The 22,384-nt window shown below is 42.8% G+C and overlaps 1 protein-coding gene and 1 long non-coding RNA gene across 2 annotated transcripts; both read left to right on the top strand.

Moving 5' to 3' along the window:
- The first annotated feature begins 861 nt into the window (after positions 1-861).
- KLF9 (Kruppel like factor 9) lies at positions 862-22,073 on the top strand. Its single transcript, XM_034773340.1, has 2 exons — positions 862-2,069; positions 21,185-22,073. The coding sequence occupies exons 1-2, from the start codon at positions 1,568-1,570 to the stop codon at positions 21,412-21,414; spliced, it is 732 nt and encodes a 243-aa protein (XP_034629231.1). The 5' UTR covers positions 862-1,567; the 3' UTR covers positions 21,415-22,073.
- Positions 6,914-12,927, top strand: LOC117878821. Its single transcript, XR_004646104.1, has 2 exons — positions 6,914-11,068; positions 12,319-12,927. It is a non-coding gene; the product is annotated as an uncharacterized LOC117878821 (long non-coding RNA).
- Positions 22,074-22,384: the final 311 nt, after the last annotated feature.

Below are 22,384 nucleotides of genomic sequence, written 5' to 3'. Positions count from 1 at the left end.
CCCTTACCATTAACTTGTTGCCTCACTATTTGTTTCCTATCTGAAATTAGTTTTTACGTTCCTCCGTACAGGGATCATGTCATTTTCTGTATATGGCTGTTAGACCGTTGGGCTCTGTAAAATCAAATGATACTAATATTTAGGTTTCTGATCCTGGACGTTTTTAAGCATATCAGAAATCCAGCAGACTCCTGCCCTGGTTTAAAAAACAACAACCCGCCCTGGAATGGAACTTATGGGTTTTTAACTGGGGTGGAGAGGTGGCTGCAGGTCAGTGACTTTACAATTATTTTCGCCCCTTTACGTCTGCAGTCTAAACTCCTACGACAGCACACTCTCGGTCGGGTCTCCCACTCCAGCTCTCTAGGTTTACAAGTGTTGAGCCCTGTTTGGAATTTCTTTCTGATTGGCTAAGCCAATGTTAGTGACATCAGCCAACTTACTTTCGATTGGCCAGCTGGTTGCTGGGACTGTAGGACTTCCAGCTAGGCAGTTAACCCGATAAGTGCTGGAAAGCCAAACTTGGAAACCTGCTAGGCAGAGAGGGCTATGGCTAAACCACAAGGAAAGGGATTTAGTCCATTCGGAAAGCAGCAGTGTACGGCACCCTGCGAGATTAAGCTGCAGTCAGAAGGAGCTCGCTAAAGAGAGTTTTATTCAGGCTGGAGCTCAGTAATAAGTGATTACGATTATATATTTATTTCAGAGTCCTCCTGCATCGCCCTTTTAAATCGCAGCACTCAGACTCCCGGAGTAGCACGAGGCATTGGGAGGGAATATTAGGATTGGCCGGGCTCCTCGTTTATAGACACACCTCTCATGCAAAAAGGCTCTTCTGACTGGAAGGGGGAGAAGGTAAACAGAGTTGAATCACCCTCCCCGCTGACCAATTGGTGGGGGGCTTGGAACCTTACGTGATGGGATTCTGCGAAATTGTTACTGAGCAAGAGCATGCCGGAACAGTGAGGAGCGGCAGGCGAGGGGGGAGTGAATCAGGCAGTGGGCAGAGGGGGGGCAAGTGTCTTGTAGACCTGGAGCTTTGTCTGCTATTTCAACAGAGCGTCTTGATGAGTGGGTGAATGTGCAGGGAATTCTAACGAAGGCAAAGCGGCTGGGTGCATTTCCAGAGCTCCTCCTGCGATTATTTTTTGGGGGGGCGGGGGGACACACCTTGGGTCCTTTTAAAACGCTGGATTACTTGAAATTACCACTAGTGACAGTATTTCCAAGAGAGAGCTTTATTATAGCCCGTCAATGTGCTTGTCATTGGGAGTGAATTGAAATCTGGAGTTTCTGGTGATCACGGGTAAGGGGTCTAGGAGTGCAAGAAGCCCTAGTGTAGCACCAGATTGTGGATGCTGCCTTTGGAGTCATGGATTGTTATATAAAGATGAGTGGCTGAGTTCGACTCCTTGCTTGGATACTAACGCATACCGCCCCACCCCCTCGCTACTGATCTTGCAGGCTGAAGGCACCAGTGCGCTGATTAAAAACCCCGGGGGGTACGACAGAGAAGTTTCGGTGCCTGGATTTTGGTTCTCCTCTTTGGTGGTTACTCGTCTGCAGAATGTCAGCAGTTGCCTACATGGATTTTGTTGCTGCTCAGTGTCTGGTTTCCATTTCCAATCGCTCTGTGGTACAGGAACAGGGGGCTCAGGATGCAGAGCTACTGAAAATGCCCGATGAAGAAGTGACCAAGGACCTGAATGACCCCAGGGATGCCTGGAAGGATTATTGCACATTGGTCACAATTGCTAAAAGCTTGTTGGACCTGAACAAGTACAGACCCCTCCCAACCCCTTCCATCTGCAGTGACAGTGTAGAAAGTCCAGATGAGGATGTAGGATCAGACAGCGACGTGACCACTGAATCTGGGTCGAGTCCTTCCCACAGCCCAGTGGAAAGACAGGATTCTGGCAGTGTGCCCAGCTCTCTCTCTCTCCTCCACAGTGGAGTGCCTGCAAAGGGGAAACTAGCCACTGAAAAGAGACACAAGTGTCCATACAGTGGATGTGGCAAAGTCTATGGAAAATCCTCCCATCTTAAAGCCCATTACAGAGTGCATACAGGTTAGCTGTGGTCTCTCAATTGCAGAGGGGGTGTCGGGGTTAACTCAGTGTTACAGGGCAGCTTTGGCTATGCAACACTGATTTTAAGTCATGAACATTATCCTTGTTCTTAAATGCTGCAAATATAGACAAATATTAATGTTAAGGAAGTTGGTTGTCCTGGTTTGAACTCCTTAGAAATTATTTTATTATTTAACCTGTTTTCCTCCCATCCTCCATTTTTGTGTCTCATCCTTGTTGTTATTAGCTATGAATTCAATGGCTTTCTGGCTACATTCAGTCTATGAAAGCACAGTATGTTACTGAAATTATATGGAACGTTTAGGGTAGAGAGCAAAGGGTGTTGTACTGGTTTGTCATGTTGTTGAGATATTTTTCTCTTCCCTGCATCTGTAACACTGAGGTTTACACTGGGAAGATCAGGCCAGTAGAGGAGCTGTTCAGTCTAAAAATGGTATAATCTGCTTCTCTGAGAGTAGCAAGAATTAACCAAAAATTGCATGGCAGCTGTATGCAGTAGAGCCTTTTAGGGACTGCTCAGTGTTCTTTTAGCCTCATGCTTGTTGTTTTTATGCTTGCCAAGCTGGCTTCATGTTTGGCCAGGAGTCTTCATAGAGTTTTAAAATAACACTGCTTAGTACAGCATAGAATTTTGACAAAATAGGGGATGACGAGTTAGCTTCTGATTAGCTACTTACCCAGTCAGATTTCAGAGCTTCATTTTATTCATCCAGTGTGTTAGGACTTGTCCCCATGAGCTCTGCTGTGAGATTAAGGGCGTGGCCAGTTTCTGAGGTCGTGGATTGATGACGAATTTTATGAATTCTCATAAGGAAACATGTAAAGTTTAACTCCTACATGAATTGGAATGTGAAAGATCTAGTAATTAATGAACTAAGATCTGAAAAATAGACAAGGAGAAAGGCAGTGAAAACTGCGCCTTTAGAAATGTAACCATCCTTGACAAGGCAAATATACTTGTGATTAATCAGCACACTGAAGGAAAGTTGTTAGGTGGTTAATATTCTAATTTACAAAGATGATGGACTGGTATGCCTCTTAAATCAGACTTGCTGGTATAAGGCTACAGCACACTGGGTCCTAAATTATATGACAGCCATCTTCATTATAACCATTTATATTATAACACTGCTTTTAGCAGAGTCTCTTTGTGAAGGTATTGAGCATATTTTTAATGAGCAAATGTTTTTAAGGAAATGCTTGCTCCCCCTCCCCAATAAACATAGCAAGAATAGAGGGGCAAATTCTCTGCTGATGTAAATGGGCACACTTCCATTGACTTCAATGGAATGTGGCCCATATTTTTAAAATACAAGCACATGAGTGTGATACACACTTAACTAGAAGGGCAGCTGCTTTTAAAGATCAGATGTTGGGTAATTCTCAACCACTGTATTTAACTTTCAAAGCTAAGTGCATTCCATCAGCTTTACAATTTGTGTTTTGATAGCACCTGTTCACCATCATTTTAGTCTGCTCCCATGAGGGGACTGGATGGCTCAAAATACCAGTAATACAGGGTTACAGTGCTATTAATTTTTACATCGGTGTTCTGAATGCAGTATAGGTCAGTAGTGGCCAAAGGTAAATTACTATTATATTATGGCTGTTTAGTGGCCTGTGTGAAATGAACTGGTAGTCTCAGTCTAGTTTCTAATGAATGGGTTTCCACATCACTCTCCCTTTCTATCACACACACACACACACACAACATAAACTCCATCATGACAAACTTGCAACGTTGTTGGCAAAATCAGTGAAGAGATTAAGGACTGAATGGACATTAGAGGGAAATTTCAAAAGCATGTAAATGACTTACAGCCCAAATCCTTAAAAGTACCTAGGTGCCTAAGTCCACCATTTAGGCACCACGGACACTTTCAAAGTTGCCACTGAGCTGCCACCTAACCCCATAGATGTCCAAGTCTCCTAGCTGCCTTAGTTTCCACTGGTCAACATTTGCAAAGCTACTCCACAGTTAATGAGCTGCTCAGAGATCCATATCAAGCCAAAGCCCCAAAGTGAGATTAGATGGGGGGATGCCTATCTCACTAGTGAGGCCTGATCTGGTAAGCATGCTCTGAACATGTCTTAAGACCTGATACCTGTTAGACCCCACAGCTGAAGGCAGGTCACCAATAGGTGGAAGGACAACGGAGTGCCCATACAAAAGACACATGGGGGCACAGGGAAATGTAGAATGTGTGAGAGAAAGGTATCAAGCGAGAACAGGGGAGAGAGACGCTATTTTGGTTGGTAGGACATGGCCTACCTAAGTGGCTGATCTGACTCCAGTGCCTAACTCCAGGAGAGGGCTCATGGCTGAGGATCCTGAGCGGAGGGAGGCACCTATCTCTAGGCCACATGCAACAGGTCAGCCACTTAGGTGCCTAAGCCCCACCTCTCTCCTTAGCATTTCACTCCTGGCTAGCCTAGGTAACTCCCTGGGCAGCTGACTGGCTTCTGAAAAATCTCTTCCTTAGGTGCCTAACTCTCCCCATGCACTGTACAGGGAGCCTGAGTGGCTGGCTGCTTAGGGTTTAGGTATTCAAATGCTGCGTGGAGCAATACCTAAATACTTTTAAGGATCTGGGCCTAAGTCTCATGACTTCCAATGGGACATATGCTCCTAAGTCACTATGGCACTTTTGAAAATGTTACCCTTAACCTAACTTTTGACCCCCTCCAGGTGGCATATTTAGCCTAGGGGGATGGGTCACATTGACAGGGCAACAAGGAGACTATTGCATTGTCCATGCTATTCCTGTTCCATAGAGGACATCAGTCTCCAGTAGTGTCACAATGGGGTTTTTCACCGGGACTAAATTCATAAGACTGGATATGCTAATATGCACAGGCTAGCTCAAGTGGTTTAGCATGTGAGGTAGTATGGCAAAATGTTAACCTAGCAGTAAAAAAACCCCAAAACTGCTATAGTAATTCAGATGTCCACAGGCTCTCCGCAAAAACTGTAAACATGGTAATTGTAGGCTTTTTTTTTTTTTCAAATTGTCATATAAGTCCTTTTAATTCAAGTGTCTGAATAAAACCATTACCACACATGTAAATTGCAATAGGAGACACAATACTTGTGATGGGGCTATTTAAAAGTTGCTGTAAATAAGAGTTGTGTATAAGTGTAAAAGTAGAGTCTCAAAGGAAATCAACATCACTAGAAGTTGGAAGTTTACCTTCCAATTACAGCATCTCTGTTGCAGATTACTTTGTTCTTTTCTGAACTTTCTATAATAGTGGTGGTGGAAAAAGAAGACATTTTTTATCACAGAAATGTATACTACAGGGCACTGCTGTAATAGTTATACACTAAGAGCAGATTTATGAAAGAAAATGGCTAAATCTGAGTTACAGTTAAACTCCCATTGAACAGGCTTTCCCTTTGGCCTAACAATACTACTTTGCATTGCAATGAGGAAGACCTGTCTTGTGCTCTCCATGCTGAAGGGCTACTAAAGCAGCATGCTTAGCTCAGGCAGGGCAGGTGAACAAGGAGAATGGTTGTGTGTCTTTCAACAGCAATCCCTGTGGTTAATTAAAGAACCTTACTGATTGCCTATGGGAGCAAGGAAAGGAGTACAGTTATGCTTAACTTGTTGGGTTGGTAGTCATTTCATAGAACCTTATGGAGAAGGGAAAGTCTACCTGAACTTCCATTTATCTTCCTAGTAAAGAACTTTGTGGATAGAATGTAGTCCTAATTTCTAAGCCTCAACAAGTGAAGTTTGTGGGAGGAAAAAATATTCCATTTGCCCACTTCCAGCCCATAGATACAGACAGAAACTTGAGAAGAAGGGAAAGACATTTGTCACAAAACTAGTTTTTTTTTTGTAAACTCTGTCTTTTAACTTACCCTAGGGCCTGTGTGGTGTCTGCCCTGCCATTTCAGGTCCACTATTTACTCAGAATTATGGTAGCTAAATGTAGGTGAAGATTTGCAAATTTCTGGCTGGCAAAAGACAAAGAAAATTACAGTATCATTTCCAGTTTGTTCCCAGAGCTCAGGAATCCATCCTATTCTGAAGGAGACATCAGCTGGAATAGCATTCTGGTTGTTGACATGCAGATTGACATACTACACATTGCTTCCAATTTCCTATCACCAGTATTGTTATAACAAGTAAGTTTTAAAGTGGAATAGGGTTTACCATGGCCATGTATGAAGTGGATACCCATGGAAACCTAGTAAAGGTTAATGTTAATAACAGTGTACTGCAGTTTTCAGTGATTAAATAACACCACAAATATTCAGCTATATTCTTTAGTAATAAACTCTCAGTGCTTTCCAGGGTGAACAGAGTTAACTTTAGCTGATGGACTAGTAAATGATACTCATCGGGAGAATTACTTCATGAATGGGAGAACAGAAAAAGCTGGTGTAGCCTCCACAGTTTACCCGAAATCTGTACCTATAAATCAAGGATTACTCCAGTCCCATCTTTGGAAGAGGGACAAAACAGATAAGTCACTAAGGGAAATCAAGACAGTACCCTGGGCAAATAGAATTCTTGAACTCAGCACATGAGTGTAAAATACACATGCCAGATTTAAAGTCATTCCAAGAGTGATACATTCTGTAGCCACAATGAGGTATTTCTTGATTGGATTGGCCAGGGACATATATGACTACACATTGTAGAGTTAACTATCCATCTTCAGTGATTCCTTCCTTCCTTCATTCCCCCTCAAATAACCAACCAAAAAAAACTCCCTTCATCTCCATGGTTTCATGAACCTTTAAAATCAACCTGGTATTTCTCAATGAGAACTTGTTTTCCAGGGCAGAGATTTGATTTCTCACTGCCTTTAGCACTCTTAGTTAAAGTAGATGCCCATCAATAGTTACTGCCACCTTACGTTTTTCATGTTTATCTTATTCTATCTTGAAAAATGGTTTCAGAATGTTTACTCATTGTACCTATGGTCTGTCTTTTACTAATATCCCATTTCACCCATGCATACCAACTAAGCAAGTTCAAAAAGTTTAGTGACCACTCATGTATGTTGTATTGGTGTGAAACTAAAAACACACAGGTACATCTTGTCCAAGCTGATAGAAGATGGGGGATGAAATACCAAACTAAGTTACAAGAAAAGGGGAACTGCATGATCAGAGATTTTTCATCTTCTTAACTGCTAGTTCAAAACCAGCCCCTCTTTCAGAGACCAAAAGTAACCATCTGATAATTGGTTGCCTATGGCCTGCCTCATGACTCCTGCTCAAAGCTAGCTTGAACATTAAAACCCAAGACATCACTAAAATTAAATATTAGACTGAAACATTATTAAGAGCAAGATTACTATTATGAATTATTTCTGGTAGCAACTATGAAGTGCTTGGAACTTTCCAAATAGAAAAGAGGGCCTGGCCATATTCCCCAAGGACCTCACAATTTAAAGACTGTCTCTCTCTTTGTCTTGAAGATAGGGGAAGGATGCAATACATATACAATTATCTTTAGAATGTGTATACAAATATAATGAAAATAGGATATGTACAATTATATCCAACTACTTCTCAGAGTTGATATTATCAGTGGCAGTTTTCCCATAAGCATCATGATAGAGGTGGGTCTTCAGGAGACACTTGAATGTGGCAAGGATCTGGGTTTTCCAAATGAACTCTATAAGGCTATTCCATGCATAGGGAATAGCATAGAAGGTACAGAACCATAGGCAATGCAGTTGCAGATAGATGGGCAGTTGAGTCTGAAGTCACTGGTGCAGTGGAGAGGCCAGGTAGAAGTGAGTGGATGGTTGATTTAGAGTAGTACAGCGCATTAGCTTGGAAATAGTCTCTTTGTTGCCAATTTATATTTTGAATGAGGGTAGAGCTAGGGTTTATAGGCTTAAAGTTTTTAATAAAAAAAATATGGAAGGTGAAAGGAGGATGTAAGCAAGAAGGGTGAAAGAAAGCCAGTAATTGGACAAATGGCAATTGGTGATGATGGTCTCCCCCCATATGGCAAGAGAGACAATGGGCAGCAACATAGGTACCAGGAGGCCAATTCTGTGGGCTGTTACAGGATTAGTAGAAGCCTACTCAGTTAGGGAACTCAGGCAGACCAGAGGCCCTGAGTGCTCCATACAGCAGATGCACTTGCTCCTAAGATTTGGCTGTAGATCCTTGTGTATATCAAATATTCATAATGAACAAGGATTTCCCTGTATTATAAGTGCTTGGAAGATATAGATCCCCTTGAGAGTGCTATAAAGTGCATGAGGTATACACATTCTCTGCCTCCTCAATAGGGCCTTAGAGCAACCCATGTCAATATGCGAGTCAGAACCAGTCCAACAGTGCTAGAGTTTTGTAACAATATAACAGCAGCTATGCCCTTAAACTCCTCCTTTGACATTTTGCCCTTGATGATATTCAGTGATAGGTTAAGGGTGGAGACATGGAGCTACAGATCTGAGTTCTACTGTCCGGAGGGAAGGCAGGGAGCAGCATTTCTGTCACAACAGAGACACAACTGATTGATGCTGCAACACAAACTACATCGTGAATCCAGGCTCCTTATCAGTTTAGGCTGCTCCTGACTACATTACTTTCCCATTTATTTTCTGAACTATCCCTAGTTTGTCAGACAGTACAGATGTGTATTTTAATGGGGAAAGTTTGGAGCATTTTCTTGGTGCTTTTGAGTTTCAAATGGAAAATCCGAAATCTAACATTTTAAGCTTCTTATTCAGTACAGGTTACACAGGTAATGCATTTATAATATGGCTGAAGATCAGATAGCAGTGTTCAAAGGGGATCTTGATAAAAATGTGTGAAACCATTATTCTCAGGGATTTATAAAAATGTGAAAACTCGTATTGTTACCAGACTGAATGGACAGATTCTCTATCCAGGAGAAAATTATTTGTTTGCAATATTTGATAAAATTTAATTACATTGCTTGAAAGGCTAGAAGGTTGAACAAGTTAGGCAAAAATCATTCTCCTATTTTCCATATGTTTTTTCTGATGCTTTCTTGTATTTCTGTTTTTGTTGTTTTTTAAGAGAATTAAGTATTTATTAAATTTCACATTTGGAAAACTACCAAAAAGTGTTAGTGGTCACACTACCCAATCAAAGCAAGAAAAAGCACATTTAGAAGGGAATCAGAGAGCAACAAAGTGGCCTTATCTCAACTGCTTTACTTTATCCTTTCACACCAAGAATGTAACTCCTGGTGCCAGCAGAGGACACATTGGAAGAGCTGACTCTAATGAGTTATTGCACCTTGTTGTGTCTTGGTACTGGAGTACACTTGGTATATTTCTTCCTAACCTGATTTTGTCCGTTTGTGTGTGCATCCATTAGGATCACTATGGGTGAGTACATTCACCTTCAGTTCACTGAACTGCAATACGGCACCATCCTCACATTCATAAACGGACAGAGCTGCCAAACCTGAAAGAGAGGAAAGGGTTGGGGAAAACCAAGTTAAGTTTAAATGGCCAAATCCTAGGATAGCAAGAACAGAGCCCATTTCAAATAATCTTACTGTTGTCTTAATCCTGTTTTTAGACGCCAGCCAAGCACTCTTGTGCTAAAAAGCTCTGGAATGCCTTGCCAGCACTTTTTTGGGGGAGCCAGAATGGCGTTCCAGTACTGCTGATAATTGTAAAGTAAACCAACGATAGTGGTTATTGCTTTCATTCTTCACCTTGCAGTATGTGTGGTCGGTGCCTATGCAGCAAAAGGTGCATTCCGGATCTTTTTTTTTATGTCTTGAGAACTGATGCTAATTATAGTGACTGGCACCCTATAAATACCTAAGACAGATAGAGTCTCAGGTTGTCCTGTTGAATAATCTAGTACACTATACATGATGAATAATTATTAAACTAGGGAATTCATAGATAATAATGAAAACTTTTTTTTTTTTTGCTTCTGAACATAGGGGCAACAGATGTTAATTGGTGCAGTCAAAGATGTATTGAAGGAATCATAGCAATACTGAGATTAAGTTTGGTGGTTATGTGAATGTGGTGGCATTGTATCTTACCCATACTTGAGCAATTTGGCAAGCTAACTGCCATTTAAATCTCCCAGCACACCTGTCATGTGTCTGCCCACAAAATTACTATCTACGGGGCACAGGAACATACCACACTGTGGGTGGTACTTGCTCCAAGCAAGGCTAACTACTGTGTTGCCCACATCACTGTGAGGCACCATTGGTACAGTGCCACTGTAGATACGAAGTGCTGGTGCAATAATCTCTATGGTGCAAATTGTCCTCCATCACTGTCCCACAGAGCACTAGCCACTACATAGGGGGTCTGTTTGGCCTAGTTCTTCTACCTTGTTGGTTCAGGGTCAAGTTTTCTGGAAGTCCCTTGCCTATATATATATAGTACTGCATACCTTCGATCTCATTGTGTGCTGTTTTTTGCCAGCACCCATAGCTTTGCAGTCATTGTGTGTTTCAGCAAGCCAATTTTGGAACATATTTCAGAAGGAAAAAGCTATTGTGCAGGAATGCTGCCAGCTGGCCAGAGGCAGATACCCAGGTGCTTGAGAGATTCAATTGCAGTTGAACTCTAATTAGGAAAACTTTGGATTATGACTGAGTGATACAAATAGAGTGTGTGGCAGGGAATCACCCACTTGGGGGAAAGACAATATCAGGAGAAAAGTAAAAGGGCCTGAGATAACTGCAGCCAGTCTGGGTAAGGAGGAAAACCTACCCTTTTTCCCAATGAACTGGACAGTATTTTTGGCACTCATCCATCTACAGAGCCTGAGGTACTTTGGATGGCACTGTGACACCTAGCACCTGGGCCATCAGGAGAAGAGAAAGGAAAAATATTCATCATAGCCCAGTCCATGACAAGGGATGTGGGCCAGGACCAGGAGGTGCCTGAGACCGTACAAGGATTCCAAGACCTCTTTGGAGAAGCTCAAGATCTGGCTACAGCAGCCAAACAGGTTGGGGGTGGACGTAGGAGACAAAGGAGCACGCAAGGTACATTGGATTTTATTATTTGCAGCAATCAGGATTGGTTTTGCATGCTTAGGGGCTGTGGAAACATGTTCTTGGGTTCTTTCAAACACCTTACTCTTACTGTGGGTGGTTACAAGATCACATAGTGCTAGAAGACCCCATTCTCCCTAGCTCTGCCATTACATCATAAGTGACAGCTTTCTTTACCCTCCCTCCCCGGTTCAGCTCCCCCAGATTCTGTCAGGATGGACAAGCCCCACCATAGTTCTCCACATTTGGCTAGAGGGCCCGGTGTCCCAAGTAAGGGCAGACGTTTCAGGCATGCAGTGAACTGCAGCTGGCTGAGACATGTCACAGGGCCAGGCTCAAAATGGAGGTCAAGCAAGGGGAACCTGTTCCAAGAGTCAAACAAACCCTGAAATATACTAAATGTAAAAGCAGAAGAGTATTGGACAGCATGATCCCACCATGTACATGATGTTCTCTCAGTCAGCCCATGTATCAGACAAAGGCATCTGTTTAGCTATCCACTCTTATCAAGCTGTAATTATAGTTCATTCTGCCTTTCTATTTAACATATGAGACACAGGCAAAAGCATTACTCGATAACAAGCTGCTCTATACTAACCATCAGTGAGGGTGTGGAATAATGACTGTGTCAAACTTCACTGTGGTCAGCCAACAATGCAGGGCAGAAATCTAGAAGAAATAATGTATTTTAGCCATGTTTTTCCACAGTCCTCCGTGAGTAATCGCTGGAAGTCTTTTGTAAAAATCAGTGCTCAATCTGAGCAATCAGATTAGGGGTAATGCTAATTTCCCTATACCCCACAGAAGTTCACTACACCTCTTCAGTCCCAGAACATGTCCTATATTCAGCCATGAGAACAACTCAAGTGTAGGATTATCAACTTTGCTCCTAACTTGTTCAAACCGACCCATCCTTTCCCGTTCCTCAGCACAAAGATCCTCTCTATTTCCTGTTTGCCTGGATTAAGCAATTTTTTAGTCCCATTGAACTACAGACACCAAGCCCCACCCCTGCACACATTGTTTTCATTCCCGCTGGCTAAGAATTGGTTTTAAATTAGGGAGAGAATGTTAGTTTATATCCTTACCAGCTTAAATAGTAAGAACAGAGCATCTTGCTGTAAGAAAGCATTGGAGTGAGAAAGGAACCAGAAGCAGTTACTTTATTGCATTCCTTGGTACAGACAACTCTAGAATGTCATTAATTAGCCTATTAACATTCTTCTTCTTTCTGATTTCAGAGGGCCCGACTGCACCAAGGCCCAGTGTGGAAATGCTGGCACATCACTGAATGGGACAGCAAAGGCATCAGGAATCACAAATGATTGAACACTTGACCATCTCACCGGAAGGAAATTGAAATGACTCACAGAGGGTCATGTAAAGGGACTCTGATACAATGTTTAGATTCAAGGAGGAAAAAGCTGGTCATTTTTTGGAAAGACAAGACCAATTTAGGCAAGAGGACAGAAAACCAATGATGGAATGTATATGGCATGATAGTGAAGTGACGCTGCCGGATCAAGAGGTCCATAGAAAACTTCAAAGAGAATACATGGAGAAGCAAAGGCAGCTAGCACTATTCTCCCAGCACCTGTTTGCATTGTACAACCACCTCAGCATGATGCTATGGTACAGAACTGGCTCATCCCTGTCTGCTCCCTCTGCTGTGGTCTCCTGGCACTCTGGTGGTGAACAGGACAAAGAACTGCAGTATGCCAGACATACATTTTGTGGCCCTATAGCCCCGTAAACCAAATTTTTGTGTGCTTGGGTTATTTTTCTCTGGTTACTTATTGGAACTGGCCTGAATGTTTGTGGTTTTAAATAAAGTAAACTTGCATAATTTATTTCAGTGTTCAGAATCCATAAAATATACTTTTAATTTACCTTCATTACATCACAACTTCATTATGTCATAATATTCTTTACCCAGAATCAAACTGATATGTGCATACATAAAATGAAACCCACCATCAACAGAGGAAACAAAGATATTTAAGGGTAGCACATGTTAACCCTTCAGGCTTGAACAGGCAGAATGAACATTATCACCACACCCTCTTTCCACTACCCTGGCAAAATGTGTACAAAGCATCTCTGATTCATTTGGTTCACGTGCCTAGTACCGCCAACATTAACAAGTGTTAGATTCCGGTAGTGCTGCTTGTCTGCCTGTACATAAATTGTTGCAAGTTCCTCATTCCACAGACTCTTAAACACTTCACTGTTGCTTTCACAAATGTTGTGCAGAATGCAACAGGCAGATACGATGTCCACTGTTGCCGATTGCACTATTGCTGCACGTCAGCAAGCACCTCCACCTTGTTTAAAGCCTTCTAAATGCACTCTTCACTACCACAGTTTCTGTCAAATCAGCTATTTAATCACCATTTCTCTGGGCTTTAAGTATGGCTTCATGGCCAAGGGGAGCAGTGGATTTGCAGGCTCACAGAATCACTGAAAGCCTAGAAAAGAGGATGGTCCCCTTTCTCCTACCTCTATCTGCTCTTCAGGAGTTCAAAGTTTTAATATTTTCTTGTATCATGCACTAAGCTTATCCTAACTTCTGCATGAGACCTGCATGGAAATGACTTTTCTGTCCCACAAAATTTTTTGAGACTTCAAAAATATTCCCATTGTGCATCAGAATATACCTGAAATTTGAAAATTGCTTCCCTTGGATAGGGAAGAGAAAGTGACTATCGACTGGTGGTTAGGGCATTTTTGGTATACACAGGCAATGTAGGGACACCACATATTGCCTCTCCTGCAATACTTGGTGAGTTTTATTTTCGGAGCTCCAGCAGAAAAATTTCTGCTGAGCGAAGAATGAGCTCTGACATTTCAGCCTGACTTCCATTTTAAGTTCATGCCTTGGTTATTGCTGAGCTTCCCAAAGAGTGATGGGATTTTGACCTCTTCTTCCACAATTCTCTTGGAGTCCCAGAATGCATTTCCAAATGTCCTGCAAGCCAGTGCTTCAGGACTTTGTGCCAGAAGGTGTGAGATAGGCATTGAGAGGGCAGTACAAGTGAAACCCTTGAGGAGGGTGCTGTACAAGGATCTGGGGTAGACCTAACAGGGCTGCCCGGGGGTAGGGGGTGGGGGCAAGTGGGGCAATTTGCCTCAGGCCCCGCAGGGGCCCCCAGGAGAATATAGTATTGCAACTTTTTTTATGGAAGGGGCCCCCTGAATCCTCTGGGCGGCCCTGAGACCTAAACCCAAAACAGAATGGCTAACATGGACACTCTACACCAGTGGTTCTCAACCAGGGGTCTGGAACCCCCCTGGGGGGCCTCAAGCAGATTTCAGGGGGTCCACCAAGCAGGGCCAGTGTTAGACTCACTGGTGCCCAGGACAGAGAGCTGAAGCCCTGCTGCATGGAGCTGAAGCCAAAGCCTGAGCAACTTGCTTCATGGGGGATCCTGTGGCATGGGGCCCCAGGCAATTGCACTGCTTGCTACCCTCTAATGCTGACCCTGGCTTTTATAAACAGAAAACCAGTTTTTGTGGCACAGGTGGGCAGTGGAGTTTTTATAGCATGTTGGAGGGGGTGGGGGGCTCAAAAAGAAAAAGGTTGAGAACCCCTGCTCTACACTATGAACTCCCAACAACCCCATTCTGTAGTATAGATGCAACCATGGCCTGTGTGTGCATGCACAGCAGACCTATAAAATTAAATTAATGTCTCCTTTCAGGGCAGTGGTTGTTTAAAAAGGCTTTCAACTGCACTTGGAAAGGTAGAGTGGGAAACAGAGAAACCTGGAAAACCGTAGTCAGAGCTCCAAGAGTTAGAATTATTCAAACAAGTGGCTTTCTCCACTCTCTACTAGTGCTCTAGAGTGACTCACTACTTTTGCTACTCCTTTTATCCTTCTTCCTTGACCAAGGACCAGGCTTTTTCGGGGCTAATTCTAAATCAAGATAGTTTCAGAGTCATGTCCCCATCTCATGGGCAACGTAAGAGTCCTAGTTTAACAACATAGAGAGTCCTAGCATATCCTTTTCAGTGTGGGGCAAAAAAGTCTGACAGGTCTCAAGGCATGCTGTGTAGCTAGAAGACTAAATTTCATAATATATTATCTGAGTGACTGTTTTCATCCATTAGACTCGGCTTTTACCACTTTCACTAAAGTCATGCATTCCAGTCACAAAGTCTAGCAAACTAGTAAGAGACTGAGTAGAGATTCTAATCTGGGCAAGAGAGAATACCCAGTCACAGCAAACTCCATCACATCCCAGCTGGTGGCCAATGGCAAGACTTCTAATTGAGGCAGAGCCTTCGGCTGTGCAGTTAAAATGGTGATTGGAAGGCTCTGAATGTGGACATGAACCTGATGGCTCCTTTTACCAATCAAGAGCTTGACCTAGCTATAGCTCAACTGCATCCTGACAAGGCTCCTGGTCTAGATTACATTCAAGTGTTTCTTTCTCACTTTGGGCCAATTTCCAAAAGCTGGCTATTTTGACTTTTGAATCATTGTACCCAGCTGCAGAGCAAAAGCTGTAGCTGTACCCAAGCCAGGGGAGCCATTGACAGACCCAGAGAGCTGCTGACTGAATTCTCTGCTGTGTGTTATTTACAAGCTGTTGGAGAGACTAATCCTGATGTGAATTAGTGAGGTAGTCGAGGTACCCTCAACTGCCTCACATTCAGAATGGAGTCAAGATGCACCCAAGAGCAGATATTCTGAGACACAGAAAACACATTTGAGTCAGGAAAGAAAGTTGGCATAGTCCTTATGAATCTGACAGCAGGCTACAACACCATGTGGCACACTGGGCCAACTGCCAAGCTGCTGTGAATTATTCCTTATAGGCCGATGGTGCAGTTCATTCAAGAAATGATCAATAACCAAAGCTTCATCCTGCAAGTTGGGGAGAAAATCATTCACCCTACATGTCAACACAATGGCCTCCTAAAGAGGGTCAGTATTGGCTTCTCTTTTGTTCACTGTATACGCATATGACCTTCTGAAACACAGGCCAAGAAGTACGTGTATGCTGACTACATCTGTATTGCAGGCCCCAGAAATGACTTCCACAGGGTTGAAGAGAAGCTCAGCCAACACATGGCTATTTTGACCACGTATTCCAGTAGGGGAGATGAATTCTCAATGAAACCAGGGCAACGGCAACCACTTTCCATTTAAACAGTTGTCTTGCCAATCAGTTCTTCTCAATCTGTGTCCCAGGATGGCTTCTGAAATTCTAGCTAGTTATCAATACTTGGGAGTAAAACTCAACCGTAGCTGGACATACTGGCCGCACCTGAGACTCCTGAAAATGAAGATCTCTTCCCATACTGCCTTGATATGAAAACTGTCGGGAGCCTCCTGGGGAGAAGACTCTTTGGTCCCTGCTGTTTGGTGTAGCTGAATAGTGCTCCATGGGAGCAGTTGCCACATTCAGCTTGTTGACATGAAGAATTTGTCATTCATATTATTGGTGACTGCTTGAATTATACACCAACCTTCAGTCTGTATATGCTAGCGCACATAGCTCCTTCAGTGAAAGACTATTAAGTCTGACAAAACTAGCCTATTACATCTCTGGCTGGCTGATGTCCCATTCTCAGACCAGAAACAACACACTGTGCCAATTCAAAGGTCTGCTCATCTTCAGAGGAGGAGTCCCGCTCCTGGGGACTGGGGGTTTTACACCCCTGCTAATCTATCAACACCTCTTTGCCATGGCAACTCACACACTTTTGGACAAGAGCGCTACATGCACAGAAGATCAGCATCACCAGGGTGCTGAAAACTACATCATAGATAGGTTCTCTTTCCTACCGATGCTTCCAAACACACTACGTAAATTCAGGAGTGCATCACTGCACCTTCCTCGTTGTCTATATGATTATACATCTTGGACCAATCTCAACAGACTCCTCTCTGGCTTGTCCAGAGTTGCCACAACTATGCGACAACTTGGCCTGGTTTCTTCCCTACACTCTGACTGTGGGACCTCATTGCAGACAATAACTCACGTGGTGGAAGAGTACCCAACCAGGCATCAGAAGGGCAGTTTACAACGCCTAGCCTCCATTGATACAGAGGCTATCCTCTGCTTACATAGCCTGGACATCGAGCTCTGACATCTACATATGACAGAGACACACTAAGATCTAAAGCAGCAGTTCTCAAAGTGGGTCACAACCCCATTTTAATAGGGTTGCCAGGGCTGGCTTAGACTTGCTGAGACCCAGGGATGAAGCGTAAGCCCCACCACCCTGGGCCAAAGCCCAAGGGCTTCCGCCCTAGGCGACGGGGCTCAAATTACAGATCCCCTTCGGCTTCGGCTTTGGCTTTGGCCCCTCTGCCCAGACCAAAGCTTTGGCGGGCTCAGGCTTCAGTCCCCCCCTCCTGGGGTCATGTTGTAATTTTTGTTGTCAGAAGGAGGTCGCACTACAATGAAGTTTGAGTAGCCCTGGTCTAAAGCCACCATTTTCTGGCCAGATCTCAGAGAATCTACTCCCATCATCATTCTCCCTGAATTCTTTGCTTTTGACTTTGTCAGTAATCCTCTCCTTGACATCTTATCCTCAATGGGCCTTTGTGATACTTTCCTCTCCTGGTTCTCTTTCTTCCTCTAGCTATTCCTTCAGCTCTAACTTCTTTCCTCTCATGCCATCTTCACTGATTAATTCTAGGGATTTTGATACCTGTGAATGCAGCCTGTGGGTGCCTAGGGCACCTCTAATGGTTATTGCCCATTCTTGACATCTTTGTTTTTGAAAGTATTCAGCAATGCACTTTGGGTTACGGTAATGAGTTTTGCTCCCTACACCCAGATGCACATCAGTCCATACTGCTGGATCTGACAATAAAGGGACAGTAACTTTTTAGCCTAGGAAGTTGAATTGAATTGACTTGAACCAGGAAGTTGAGCAGCTTTGTTTTTCTCTATTTGGAACTGTATTGGGGGCCTGGGTCCCCCCTTTGGTTTCTTTTCTCACAACTCCAGATGACTTTGCTTAGTGAAACAGGAGTACCAGAAGAGTGTGTGTATTCAAAAATAATCATCGCATTTTTGAGGGGTGTTTGTTGACATGCTTCAGAAAGGAAAGAGAAAGTCAGCCTAAGTTTGTGGATACAACTCACATAAACCAAGTTCCAGTCATTCTGTTCTATAGAGCTCTTTATATTGCACTCATTACCACAGGATCTGCATGCCTACAAGTTGTCCTATACAAATACACTGGCTGATACCCCCCTGGCAGCTGTCTTGGTGAAAATTAAAGATCCCACAACACTAGTGTTCTAATCAGGACTCTCCATCTCAATTTAGAAAACCAACAAGTAGCAGATTTTAGGTCCTGATTCAGAAAAGCAATCCTGTTCAGGACAGCACTTAAGCATTTATATGAATAAAGTTAAGCATATGATTAAGTGCTTTCCTGAACAGCTGTTTATGAATTAGTGGTGGAAACAAATTGGCACTTTGTTTGCTTACATAGTCACTGTGCATCTAAAGGTGAAATCCTGACCCCACTGTAGGCAATGGTTAAACTCTCATCGATTCACTAGGATTTCACCTCAAGTATTTAGCATCATTGTACAGTGCTTTAGGTAAGCCAGAGTATGAAAGGTAGTATTGTGGAGTTGCTGATCTTGACTCCATAGTTTAAAAATGAGTCAGAAGTTTTAAGTTTAAAACCATTGTTTAGTATGAATCCCATTAAGATGGCAAAAGTCCAAAACGTAGACTATAAAGATTAAAACTATTTATATTTTTAATAGCAGTTTGATTAAAATTGGGTTATTACAGAGAATTATCAGCTTCAAATTATCCCCTTTTTTGAAGTTTTACACTGGATTGTCTCACCTGTTTTCCAACAACCTTTGAAAGAAAACTAAAGTGCCCTAGGATCTGTGCTTTGCAGCACACATTGCTCTTCATGCAATGATTAATACAGTATCTGTTATACATAAGTGTCCTTCATCGGCATCATAATTTTAAACTTTTCTCCATAACTGAAAAGAAATGCATTACACTAACCTGCTGTAATGAGCAGTGATGCTGTAACACGGTCACTTGCAGGTGAGAGAGAGAGAGAGAGAGAGAGAACGCGAGCCATCCCTACCCAATACTCCTCTAACCTAGGGGGAAGCTCTCTGAGCTGGAAAAGAGGATATCATAAATTAAAATTTCACCCCTATTGAATGTGGTTTATATTCCCATGAATCTCACCACCCTGATTATCAGTCAAGTCCTTGAACCCCAATTCTAGAAGGCAAGTATGAGCTGGCACCTCATTTTACAAAATATGTTAACAGAGACATTGCACAAGGTCACTGCAGGTACAGTCAGAAGTAGAAGCCAGAATTAACAATGGCAGATTCAATTAGTATCCCTTCGCCACACAGCCTTTCCGATTGAATGTGCTTTGCTTAGCCTATCCTTAACTCCTAGACCAGGGGTCGGCAATGTTTGGCACGCGGCTCGCCAGGGTAAGCACCCTGGCGGGCCGGGCCAGTTTATTTACTTGCTGATGTGGCAGGTTCGGCCGATCGTGGCCCCCACTGTCCGCGGTTCACCATCCTGGGCCAATGGGGGCAGCGGGAAGCGGCGCGGGCAGAATGTGCTGGCTGTGGCTTCTCGCCTGCTAACCCTGGCGAGCCACGTGCCAAATGTGGCCGACCCCTGTCCTAGACTCTCTTTTCAAGACCCGACAATAGACCCCAGGATTCCTGATCTCCAGTATGCTACTGTTGTCTGATAAATAGTTTAGTAACCCCTTAGGAAAGTGTGTGTCAGGTCCTCTTGTGATTGACCTAACTGAGGGTAGCAAATACTCCTGTAGCTCTAGCAATAGAGATCTGGTTTGAGGGTTAAGGGTTCAAACGTTGCTGTTGACCTGTGTGAGGGGATAGTCTGGTTGCATGTGACAGTCTGTCTTTCAAGTTTTCTTTTTAAATATAACTGGTTTATTTAATTTACACAAAGAGAAGATATCCCATAACACATTAATAATTTACTATAATCTGTACTATTGGAATATGTAAATTATAACATGACCTCAAAATACAGATATTTTGCATTTCAACCATTTGCATCTCTCCCTTGGGGACCAATTCACTGAAGTACATGAAACCTGTATAAAACATTAGGAAATTAATACACAAAAGCTTCATTTGGTGACTGATAAGGTTGCTTCAGGACATACCCCACCAACTGACACCTTGTTATTTCCATGCTTTTCAAGTTAAGGGAAAAGTCTCCTGCATTTCTTGCCACTTTCACATGGCCTGCAGCGCTGTCGATAACACACTGCAGTGCTCCACAAGGTTTCATTTCCCCCTCCACCAGATACCCACAAGCAATACGTACCCCCACTTTCATCAAACTTGTACTCTATGCAAAGCCTTAAGAGTCACCTCAGCAGTGTTTAGGCAGAAAAACTTCTCAACTGTATGGAATGTATGGCAGTCAGATGTGCTCATCTGCTCATACAACAGCTTCAGAGGCCACTTGAGATTTTGCACTGGAGTTTGATGAAGTCAGGGTATATACTGGTTTTTGGTATCTGTTGGAGGGAGACATGAAACTGTATGGAGCATTGCAGGGTATTACTATGGTATTATAGGCTATGTGAAAGTGGTAAGAAATGCAGGAGACTTTCCCCCTTAGCTTGTTATTCACCTCATTGGTGTCGACTTTGTGATTTCCCAGGGCGTTCCCTGCCTCTTCCTGATCCTGCTCCACCCCTTCTCACCTCCTCTCCTGAGCATGCCCCACCCCTACTCCTCCTCCTGCCCCCCAGAACCTCTTACACACTGCTGAACAGCTGATCACAAGCAGGTGGGAGGCACTGGGGGGAAGGGGAGGAGCTGATCAGCGGGGCTGATGGTGCTATTTTTTTTCCTGTGGGTGCTACAGCCCCGGAGTACCCACAGAGTCAGCGCTTCTGATTCCCCTGCTTTTCAGGTTGTGAATTGGTGAGGTATTCCCTAATATCTCACCTTAACTGTCATTAAGCAACACATGTATATGTTTATTGATTTGTGTAAGCTCTGTGGTATTTGGTATTGCTCTGCTGTCATCTTCTAGATTCCTGTTTTTCCTTCTAAACTTTCTGTTTTTATCATTACCTTCCTACAGGTGAGCGACCATTCCCGTGCACATGGCCAGATTGCCTTAAAAAGTTCTCTCGGTCAGATGAGCTGACTCGACACTACAGAACCCACACTGGTGAAAAGCAGTTCAGGTGCCCTCTCTGTGAGAAGCGGTTCATGAGGAGCGATCACCTGACAAAGCATGCCCGTCGTCACACTGAGTTTCATCCAAGCATGATTAAGAGATCGAAAAAGTCCAGCTCCACCTCATTTTGAATGATGGACTGCACTGGGGGAAAAAAGACATTGGTAAAGGCATAACTGATCAGCACAAGAAGTCTGCCACTGTACAGTTAATATTCCCTACTTGCATTTTTAAAGCACATGTAGCTGAAATTTAAAATAAATATTTTGTCCGCCGTGCTGATAACAGTCTTAAACGAGTGACTGCTGAGTGAGGTTGGGGGCAGAGATGGGGATCAGAGTAGATGATTAATTTCTTTTGTAACTTAAAGAATCAACACTGGTGTATATATGTCTGACTGGGTGGTCTGACCTGTGACTCCACAATAGTGATTCCAAGGTCTTTGTGATTGCTGTGTCATAAACATGTTTTGTTGAACAATGTAATGCTGCTTGTATTTAAAATTTGTTTAGTAAAACCACTTTCCAAATCACTTAAATAATTCTCAAGTAAAACTCCATAGCACACATTTTAGAAGTGGGTTCACTTCTATCTCAGAATGATCCATCATTTAAAGACTGTTAATACATTACATGTGTTACTAATACCTGATTGATATACAAAAGTAAGTTGAATTTATACTACAGAAAACTGGGTCTAATTTTTCTTTGTATGAACTATACTTTTGATTTTTTTCCCAATAAAGCTGTGTACAACTTAAGCTGATACTTTAAGCAAAAAAAAAAAAAAAGGCAAAATTCTGACTTTTTCTGACATCATGTATATTTAGCTCTATTATTCAGTTATCAGAAAAAAAATATAAGTCAGCCTAAATAATGTGGCAGGAGTATGAAAGGAGAAATATACTTCTCTGAATTGTTCCTATAATTTCATTTGACAATATATACCGTACTGTACTATAGAAATGCCACTAACTGCTTTATTCTGCTGTTTTATTTGAATGGATGCACAACAGCAACTACCATGTTTAGAAACTGCTGCTTTTTAAAAAAAAAATTCTCTTCATACACTTGCCTTAAAGATGTATTCTCTTCATCCACT

This window comes from Trachemys scripta, chromosome 6, assembly GCF_013100865.1.
Source record: "Trachemys scripta elegans isolate TJP31775 chromosome 6, CAS_Tse_1.0, whole genome shotgun sequence".
NCBI lineage: Eukaryota > Metazoa > Chordata > Testudines > Emydidae > Trachemys > Trachemys scripta.
This window is presented reverse-complemented; position numbering and strand designations above follow the sequence as displayed.

Excerpts from the sequence above, each read along its gene's own strand:
- KLF9 (XM_034773340.1), top strand. The coding sequence starts at position 1,568 with ATGTCAGCAGTTGCCTACATGGATTTTGTTGCTGCTCAGTGTCTGGTT. Across the intron at positions 2,070-21,184 it reads CCATTACAGAGTGCATACAG|GTGAGCGACCATTCCCGTGC; the intron begins GTTAGCTGTGGT and ends ACCTTCCTACAG.